Source organism: Monodon monoceros, unplaced genomic scaffold (assembly GCF_005190385.1).
Source record: "Monodon monoceros isolate NGI ecotype Baffin Bay Population unplaced genomic scaffold, NGI_Narwhal_1 Super_Scaffold_16, whole genome shotgun sequence".
In the NCBI taxonomy this organism is placed as follows: domain Eukaryota; kingdom Metazoa; phylum Chordata; class Mammalia; order Artiodactyla; family Monodontidae; genus Monodon; species Monodon monoceros.
Genome location: NW_021703772.1, coordinates 66,773,786 through 66,784,686, shown reverse-complemented (window position 1 = coordinate 66,784,686; position 10,901 = coordinate 66,773,786). Strand labels below are relative to the sequence as shown.

Sequence of the window (10,901 nt, the reverse complement as noted above, 5' to 3'; positions counted from 1 at the left end):
GTTTCCCCCCATTTTATAATTCATTTAATGGCACCACCATCATATTCCCACAGGATCAAAACTGCGAGGTAATTTTGCTCCCTCACACACCTTGCTCTGTATACCTAGTCTGTTAGTCACGCTTTGTAACATGTGAAGGACTTTACTCATTTCTCCAGGGATTCACTTTCCTCTAAACAAGGGATGATGCTGAAATCATAACGGACAGCTTCACTTTGCTCTTGGGATATCTAGCCTCTTTAATAGTCTTGAGTTTTCCTTCCCTTTGAGTCCTTCTTTTAAGACAAAAAATGTATTTTTCTCATAAAGGACACATACACAAAATTGCAACCCACAATCATCTACTCATTTTACAGCACAATATATTGGCTCACATACTAAATAAGAGAATACTGCTTTGGGAGGTTGGTAGCAGATGCCACAGGCTTCACTGCTCCTCCTGCATTTAAGATTAGCGCAGCCCCGTCATTAGAACAAAACATTATTTCGTCCCAGTTTAAGATAAAATACATTCAACTTTCTTTTCCTTTTTATCTTTTTTTTTTTTTTTTTTCCACACTGTGTGGCTTGCGGGATCTTAGTTCCCCAACTAGGGTCCTCGGCAGTGAAAGCGTGGAGTCCTAACCACTGGGCCGCCAGGGAATTCCCTCCTTTTTATCTTTTATACTGGACTAAAGAGTAAAGAAAAACCAAGTCTTGATAAATGCCAAAGTAATACTTTTATAATATAGAGACTAAAACATGTGTGAATGTTATTGCACAGTTTAGAAGTCTATGAAAAATACCTATTTTTTAAAGCACGCAACTCACTGAAAGATGCTGACGTTTAAAATTGAAAGTTGTGTTGTCACTTGAAAATGAGAAATTGAGATGTTCGTGAGGGAGAAATTGTCGGGAAAGCAGTAGAACATTTCCTGCCCGTGGGTGCAGTCTTGAGGATTGGTGACGGCCATGACAAATCCAACAGCCATCACCACAGCACCAATGGGAAGCATAACACAGGACATAATCTTATCTGAGTGTGTCCTCGGTTCTTCAGACAGTTTCAGATAACATGCTGATGGGATGATAAAAATTAGGGGAGCTGCACAGAGCACACCCTGCGTATTCAAAACAAGAAATAAGATAATGTTACTGAATGGAGCGTTCCTTGGACAGTTTTTAAAAAACATTTACAAAATGTATTTGTCATCATGCATGTTAAAAGTTTGATATGTTCAGTTAAATCAAACAGAGGAAAGAAAAATAATTCCAAGAAAGACTTAGGAATAGGTTTTTCCCTTACTGATGGTATATTTACAAATGAGAAAAGCAAAATAATATAATAGTATATCAGGCTTAAATAATAATCAGAAAATAATATAAAATAAAGCAGATGGTAAGACTGACTCCTGGCAAACACTTAAAAGTTCCCATATTTTCAGTCACATCGTATTTCCTTATACTCTTCATTTCAAATTGCTGGTTATCTATTATGCCATTCAAAGCTGAGACGTCTGTTTGTCAGCTGTGTACAAAAGGGGACTATTGGGAGGTGTATATAGGGCATAACGTCTTATCTCTCCTCTCCTCTTTTCTTGACTTTGTATGAAAGTAGGTGCCTGTCTGTATGAGAAAGGAAAACTGTACCCCTAAGGGTACTTAGCATGAAGTAGCATTTCTAAATCCTCTTTCAAGTAAAACTAAACACATTAATTACCCTAGAAAATTGACAGCAGAACTAAATAACTATGACTCATTCACCCTTCCCCCACATTGGCTTATGGATAAGTCCAACCTGAGGAGGAATGTTAGACTGAAAATTATGGGAAGTGGTGTTGTCTATTATAAAAAGACCAAGAGTTACTGACTTCAAAGGAAAGAGACTTTCCCCTTGAGGAGGCCAAATCTGCACTAGTAACTCTGTGAATAAAGTAATGTTAAAATTTAATGCACTTTAGGTAATATTTTTTCTAATTATGTTAAAAATTAATTATATATTAAACAAAACATAACACATACTATTAACAAAATATATTTATATGATGTGACAAATGACATATGACAAATGATATTTTCTTAAACCATAAAACAGAAAATTTTTAAAACACACAATAACCAATATGATATGGTTTAGAATACAAAAGAAGCTTTCCATAAAAAATATATTTTCCATACCTGAAAAAGTTATTATGGAAATTTGTAAATATACAGAAAAGTAGAAAGGATAGTATAATGAAACACTATATGCCTATCACTATGGTTTGAAAGCTTTTGACACATTATTTTGGTAGATTGTCCCTAGGGAAAAATCATAGAAAACTGATTTTGAAATTGGATGATAAAAGAACAGATTAAACCTTAAAAATAGTTTTAAAAGAAAGATTTTTCTCAGTGTCACCATTTACTAAGTTTACTGTATTTTACACTAATTACTACTCTCATACAAGAAATATACGACTATGATTTCAAAAATGTAACTTTTTAATTTTTATAAAAACAGCAAAAGTCTGGAGAAATATCAATTAAGGGGGACAAATTATGAAGTCAGACTAGCCAGGAAGCATCTAAAAATCTGGGGAAGAATAGAAGGGACCACACTTCATGGAAAATATTTCTACAGTCAGAGATATAAGAATGAGAAAATTCTAAGAGGTACCATATTCTAATTTAAAATATATGGACAATATAATTTTGCTATTCATAGCACATGAATACAAATGACTACCTACAAAGGTACACAGCATATAAAGGATTAGTTTTCATATGGCCAGAGTTAAATGAATTATGGATTCCTTAGGCTCCATCATGTCACTTGAAACTGACAATGTTTTTCAAGTTATAAAAAATACTGTAGAACTCAATCTGTGCTTATAATAATTATCCTTTGATTTCTATGAAATAATTTTTGAAAACAATTATATATGTATGCGTGTGTGTATGTGTGTGTGTGTGTGTGTGTGTGTGTGTGTGGAGAGAGAGAGAGACAGAGTCTCTTCTCTTCATAGGAACAAACATGTGAAGCTACTTCATCTGGAACTGTGGAGTGTGAAAGTGCTATCAGGATGAAAACTGCCACCAGCTGCTGCTAAGAAGCTGTCATCAGTCAGCATTTGGGACTCTTCCAAACCTAACTTGCTGGGCAGTGCAAAGTAATGGGTGTTCTGTTTATGCCATTATTTTTAAGGGTTGAGAAAGTAGTGGGAATTAGTGGGAAAACTGTATAGCTGATGTTTGTACTGGAAGAAGTCCAGTTGAGTATCTTGTCTTGATAGCGGTTACTTTCCTAATATTTGAGAGCTCCGTCTTGCTAGAGGTTGTTGTTAGGACCTAAGATCATCAGTAAAATGATAGAACAGTTCCATCTGCTCTATTCCCTATAAATGAGTCCAGCTAATTTGATCCATCTAATATAGCCTTGCCTGAGGTTACACCACTGGCTTTGGGATAATTTTTGAAATTTCTTGACAGGACATAAATACCATAACAATTTATCAAAGAGACAAGAAAATATAGCCTTAATTATAAAGGGTGGGGGGAAAGCACTATCCTTTGATAATAACACCACAGATGCCAGCGCATTTTGTAGTTTGCAAGAGGGAAATAACAGAAAGTGTTGAAGATCTTTACGGGCAATACAGATTGGAAAAGTATCTGAATTCTCCTACCTGAATAGAAACCTCTCATTTATGCAAGGAAGCTGAAAACTAAATAAAAGAATGCTTATACATATTGAAAATTTCTACTTTGTAATCAATTTGGACTCGTGAAATGTGTTCCTATACCTTAAAAAGAAACTCTAGCTCACAGGTCTTTGGCAGCTTGGACTATGGCTCCCTCACTCTGTATGTGGGCTCTTGCTGGGTAACTGGTTTGCTGTCCTTCTTCCACTGTAAGCTGCACACAGTGCTTGCTGGGCTGGTTACTCTGACCACAAGCACCAGCTGCTTCATCTCTTCTCTTTGCTCTGCTGCACGTAGAAACCCATAGGACCCAATTACTGCAGATGCCTCTTCTCTCTAAGAGCAACGTCAGTGCCAAGATGCTGGATTCTTATTACCAAGAATGGAAGCTACATTTATTTTATTTGTTTCTGAAATGAATCCTTTAAAATTGAGGGTGCATTTGCCTTGGAAAATATGTCATTGTCTGCTGCCATGAAAACAATAAAATAAAAGAGAAGCTAAGTTCTAAATGGGGTTTTGCTTTTTATTAAATAACTAATATAACCCTGAATAATTTATTCTGTATTATTTTAGTTATACTAAGTAACAGCATTCCCCTAACTTTGCAAGTTGAAGGTCTGATTCTATTACACATCTCATTTGTAAAGGTCCATATTCTACTTATTCTTTTTTTTTTAATAAATTTATTTATTTGTTTTTATTTTTGGCTGTATTAGGTCTTTGTTGCTGTGAGCGGGCTTGCTCTAGTTGTGGCGAGTGGGGGCTACTCTTTGTTGTTGTGCGTGGGCTTCTCGTCGTGGCTTCTCTTGTTGCAGGGCACAGGCTCTAGGCCCGCGGGCTTCAGTAGTTGTGGCACATGGGCTCAGTAGTTGCGGCACATGGGCTCAGTAGTTGCGGCTCACGGGCTCTAGAGCACAGGCTCAGTAGTTGTGGCACATGGGCTTAGTTGCTCTGCAACATTTGGGATCTTCCTGGGCCAGAGATTGAACCCGTGTCTCCTGCATTGGCAGGTGGATTCTTAACCACTGCGCCACCAGGGAAGCCCTCTACTTATTCTTGATTCTACCACTTAAAACTAGTGTGACCTATTTAAGTGTTTATTAACAGATGAATGGATAAAGAAGGTGTGGTATCCATACACATACACACACACACAGAGAAATATTACTCAGACATAAAAAAGAATGAAATTCTGCCATTTGCAATAACATGGATGGACCTAGAGCGTATTATGCTTAGTGAAATAAATCAGAGAAAGACAAATACTGTATGTTGTCACTTATATGTGGAATGTAAAAAATAAAACAAAGTAGTGACTATAACAAAAAAGAAACAGACTCACAGATATAGAGAACAAACTAGTGGTTACCAGTGGGGAGGGGTGAAGGTGAAAAGGGCAGGATAGGGGAAGGGGATGAAGAGATATAAACTATTATGTATGAGATAGATAAGCTACAAGGATATATTGTACAGCATAGGAAAATATAGCCATTATTTTATATTAACTTTAAATGGAATATAATCTATAAAAATATTGAATCACTATGTTGTACACCTGGAAGTAATCTATTATAAATCAACTATACTTTAATTAAAAAAAAAAAACTAGTGTGACCTATTTAATCACTCCAGTCACTCTGTGCCTCAGTTTCTTCATCTGTACAATTAATACAGATTAAGAGGATAATGCATGCAAAACACTTGGCACAGAGTAAATGCTCCCTACATGTTAGCTCACACTATGCTCACTACATGTTGCTCAGAAGGGGAACACCACATGCTTTAGCTACTTCTGAAGTGTTGCGTGACCTGGCTTGCATTACTGACAGAAATGATGCTTGATCTGGCTTTATGAAACAAGACAAATGCCCACACAAAACAGAGTTGAACAAAGACCTGACTATGATATTGTGCTAACCAAAAGACATTTGTTGACTGGAAAAATATGCACTCAAGTGGTCTGGAAGAGAATGGAGATCTTAGATTTTATGAATTCCTACAAAGTGCTTTAAAACTAGTGTAATTGAGTTATTAGATCATGACAATTTAACACTCTGTTTTTTATGAATGTTTATATAACCAGGTTTTAAAAAATTCTAAGGATCTAGAATCATGTATTACATTTTTTTTTTTTTTTTTTTACAGTACGCGGGCCTCTCACTGTTGTGGCCTCTCCCGTTGCGGAGCACAGGCTCTGGACGCGCAGGCTCAGCGGCCATGGCTCACGGGCCCAGCCGCTCGGCGGCATGTGGGATCTTCCCGGATCGGGGCACGACCCCGTATACCCTGCATCGGCAGGTGGACTCTCAACCACTGCGCCACCAGGGAAGCCCAAGAATCATGTATTAAATTTTTAAAAATAGTCCTCCAAGCCAGCTCAGATCTTGACTTTATAACAGATATTCACCAAATATTATTCTTTGACTACAACACCAGAATTCTGTCTTAACCACAAAAAATTTCAACATAAGCATAACCGGGAATATTTAATGTGATTATGTGCTTATAATTTTATTGTGTGAGTGTGAGGGAGATTCACAGTTAACAGAAAGTAATGGTCAAATTTACAGAAATATATCATTCCTGAAACATAAGCAGTATGTGTATGCTTGCTTAACTTAAAGGGAACAAAACATTCTTAGGCTATCAAAATAGTGAGTGGCAAGGCACTTGATAAAGACATTTTCTCTCATATGACAATCCTACAATATTCTAACAAACAAACATGCGAACTCAAATGAGACATTTCACAAAATAAGAAATAACAGAGCTGGGAGTCATGCCGATCATGTCCTCAGCATAATTAGAGGGTTACCATTACTGTCAACCCCAACAATTTTTTGTAACACTTAATTTCCTGGTGCTACACTAAGAATGTCTCTTATGTCCAGGGGCATTTGTAGAAATAGTTCCTCAACAGTGCTCCCAAGGGCAATCACCCATGCAGTAATTGGAGCACTGTGTTCTTAGCACTCTGCTATATACTGTGGAAGATGGAGGAGGCAGCGAAGTACCATTCTTGTCTCCAAAGAGCTTGCACATAGGTAGGCAAGGCAAGCTTATGGACAGTCCAAACAATACATGATACAAGATAATACATAAATCAAGTTAGCACATTTAGGTAGCAGTCATCCCTTTATGTAGACCAAGGTTGGAACATGTAATGATTTTGAGTGAACCTACTAGCCTTTGGCCTATGCAAAATTAGGATGTAGGTAAAAGTTACTTTTGATAATGATCCATCTCTCCTATGAGCCTTCTTTCCATTGCTAATGGAATAGATGTTTCCCTAGTCCCATGCGGTTTCAGGGGAGCTGCCTACTCCCTACTTTCCACATACTCTGATGCAGGAAAATTCCCAATAGTGTGTTCCTGACTGAATCTTCCACTACCTTTGCCTGGACCTTCAAATCCAAATGGCACCTGGAGGGAACAGTGTCTCGGGCACAGACAATAATACCTTCACCTTCCCCTTAACTCTCAGTGGAGTGAGTAAATGATAACTTGGGATTCCATCTGAAAAGCTTGCCCTCCCTGTGGGGGCATGATTGATAAATGCTAAGTGGTGTGATTCTGAGTAGAAATTTCATTAGGACTGTAGAAGGGGAAGATGAAAGACTCTAAAGTGGTAGATTCACTTCTATTCATGTTTTACCAAATGCCATCATTATCCTACTTCCACAAAGTAGAACCAAGGAGTCATTCGTTTTTTTTTTTGGTCACTTTTAAAAACTGACATATAGTTGACATACGATATTATGTTAGTTTTAGGTGTACTACATAGTGATTTGACATTTACATACATTATAAAATGATCACCACAATGAGTCTAGTAAATCATCTGTCCCCATATGAAGTTATTACAGTACTATAGACCATATTCCTTATGCTGTATATTACATACACATGGCTTATTTATTCTATAACTGCAAGTTTGTATCTCTTAATCTCCTTGACCTATTTCACCCCCCTCCCCCTCCCCTCTGGCAACCACTCATTTGTTCTCCGTATCTATGAACCTGTTTTCATTTTGTTTTTTTTTAAATCTTTCTTAGATTCCACATATAAGTAAGATAATACACTATTTGTCTTTTTCTGTGTGACTTATTTCACTTAGCATAATACACTCTGGATCCAACTATGATTTCATTTTGTTTTGCCCAAGTAGTATTCCATTGTATATACATACCACATCTTCTTTATTCATTCATCTATTGATGGACACTTAGGCTGTTTCCATATCTTGGCTACTGTAAATAATGCTGCCATGTACTTCAGGGTGCATATATATTTTCAAATTAGTGTTTTTGTTTTTCTTTGGATAAATACCCAGAAGAGGAATTGCTGGATCCCAAGAAGTCATTCTTGATGTGTCCCTCTAGCCCCCTGTCCTCCCAGTTGAATTGGTTACCAAATTCTGTCAATCTTTTCTCAAAAATGTCTTTTAGGAGTCTATTTATACCTCTTTCTTTTCTTCATTGCCTATATAGCAGCTGAATTTTTATTTGTGAGATTGTAAGCTCCATGATAGCATGGATCCTTTCTGATTTCCTCCCATCCTTGTATCTCTGTTGTGTGGAATACAGTATACTTGATCCTTGAATAATGTAAGGGTTAAGGGGTTTCTGAGCAGTCGAAAATCCGTGTATAACTTATAGTCAGCCCTCCACATACTTGGTTCCTCCATATCTGCAGATTCAACCAACTGAGGTTCATGTAGTACATATTTATTGAAAAAAATCTGTACACAAGTGGACCTGTGCAGTTCAAACCCATGTTGTTCAAGGGTCAACTGTAATTATTCAATATATATCTGATCAACAAATAAACAACTTAGAAAATGCACTAAATTTTAAATCTTTGTAATATTTGCACAGAAAGGAAAGGGAAATAATAATTACAGGAAAGAATAAACATAAGCCAAAGGATAAAAGAAAGAATTAATATGGCTTACTCATAGGTCAAAAATAAGATCGACTAGAGCTGAGGGCAGATTCCGGGAAGTTAATGGTAAAAAACTTTCCATAGAAGGTTTGGGGTCAGATCATAAAGACAACAGATTTTATGCTTGTTGGTAGGAAAGTGGAGATTTTTAAGCAGGATGGTGATAAATTGGAAGCAGAGCTTAAATATATGCTAGTTGAAGCAAAACGTCAGTACTAATTCAGATGTGATATGATGAGGACCTAGATTTGGGAAGCAGCAGTAGAGATTACAAAGTAAAGTCTAGAGGGAGAAAAAAATACTTCAAAGAAAAAAAGAAGAACTTGCGCCAGGGTAAGTGAATGTGGGGTGTGGATATAAGTCTCTTCATTACATATTTTAATTAATCTCTCTAGACCTATCTTCACTCTGCATAGGACTTTCCAGATCCATTTAATTTATTGTTATTTTCAGTAATATGTACGTTCTACAGAAAACAGAATATGAAATATGTCCTTTAAACCAATATCTTAATTTCAGCACTATTTTGGATTGGATAATTCTTTGTAGTAGGGGTTACCCTGCACATTGTGGGATGGTTAGCCACATTCCTGTCCTCTACCCACTAGATACCACTAGCACCAGCCTACCCAGTTGTGGCAACTAAAAATGTCTCTAGACATTGCTAAATGTCCCCTGCAGGTGGAGAGGGAAGGGCAATATTTCCCCCACTGGAGAACCACTGCTCTAAAAATGTAGTCCTATAAAGTACACAATATCATCTTTATAAATATTTACTATAATATAACAAACACATTTTCATTCCACTTTAGAAAGTGACACCTTTGTTAAGGGAAAATACAGCTCATGTTAAATGTAAACATTATTTTAAAAGGGATTCTTAGAATCTTTAAATGTACTTACATTGAGCTCTAAAACTATTCCAAGGCAATCAATCAGCAATGACACAAGTGTGGCCACAGTAATGATAGCCACTGTTATGATAATGTGGAGAACTGACGAAAGAGTCCCACCAAAAAACACATTGGCAATTACCTGCCAAATATAAACAGATTATTTAGAGAGGGAGTCTCAGAGTTGTGCAGGACTTATTAAGATAGTATTTTATATTATAGTAGTTAGGACTGTATAAAATACTACCAATTAGGCAATCAATCAAATCTTAAGCCAAAGCCATATGAATGAATGCTCTATCGTTTCCAAAGTATTTACACATACACACACACACATATCAATAACAAGTATTCTTTGTTGAACTATCAGACAGGCAGTGGATTACATTCCAGACTCAGAACATGGCATACTAATGTGTGAATAAATATATTTCTCAAGTGTAAGAGAGACCTTGGGAAGTTACCTTATCCTTCCTCCTTGAGGCCAACAAGGTTACCACTTACACAAACTACAGATGCTATTTAGATTATTTGAATGACCTCTAAGGAAGGGGTTAGCACAATATCCTTTAATAATAATGGGTGTGTAATATCCTTTACTAACAGGAAATTAATTTCATATAATCTAAATCCTATCTGATACAAGCCAAGTCTATTTTATCTCGCCTTTCCTCAACAAAAATGGAGAAGAGTTGATTACCATTTTCCATTGATACTCAGATCAGGAAATCGATCAACAGTTACTTATTTACTGACTTGCTAAGAGAAAATGTCTAGGAGATGATTCCTATTCTCAGAAATTAACATCCTAATTGGAGAGATCCAACCAATCTAATGAAACAAATAGCGATCAATTTTTGACAGATTAAAAAGATCAAATACAATTCAGAACTAGACAGTGCTTTAGTTATCTAGATCTGATTCCCTGAGAGTAATTGGCTTTACAGTATTCCTGAAATGTGCTTGTCCTACCTTGGCTTGAGGTAGGACTTGAAACATGGATGGGATTTAGAACAGAATTATAGACCAAGGCAATAGTGTGAAAAAGAGCAAAGAGGTAAGAACAGTAAAGATACCTATGGGGGACAAGGAGGAGACAGCCTGAATAGGGTGGTAGCTTTATGCAAAAGAACCATGAGACAAGTATTGGAAATGGTGGGAGAGGGTCAGATGCTGGGGGACCTTAATGACTGTGATAAGTAGCATTCCTAGTTGAGTAACAGTCCCCCATTGACGGGATACTGCCATAACTCTGTTAATAATTAAATGGGGGTACTAATCACTCTTACTCATTTATGGTTTTACAATTGGTAATGTCCTTCCAAATATTATCTAATTTGAAGTTCATTCTTATAGATGAAGATCACTGAGTGGGGCAGGCTAGTGAGAGTATTTATTA

At 36.7% G+C, this 10,901-nt stretch overlaps 1 protein-coding gene across 4 annotated transcripts in view; it reads right to left on the bottom strand.

Moving 5' to 3' along the window:
• Positions 1–701: 701 nt before the first annotated feature.
• Positions 702–10,901, bottom strand: part of SLC38A11 (solute carrier family 38 member 11) — a 52,469-nt gene continuing 42,269 nt past the window's right edge. For 3 of the 4 annotated variants that reach the window (XM_029225671.1, XM_029225672.1, XM_029225673.1), the window contains 2 exons: positions 9,513–9,644; positions 713–1,100 (listed from right to left, as the gene is read on the bottom strand). In XM_029225671.1, the coding sequence (XP_029081504.1) occupies positions 807–1,100; positions 9,513–9,644 (426 nt within the window). In that variant the 3' untranslated portion in view covers positions 713–806. Of the gene's footprint in view, positions 1,101–9,512; positions 9,645–10,901 lie in introns of all 4 variants that reach the window. The other variant, XM_029225670.1, reaches the window with a different exon arrangement.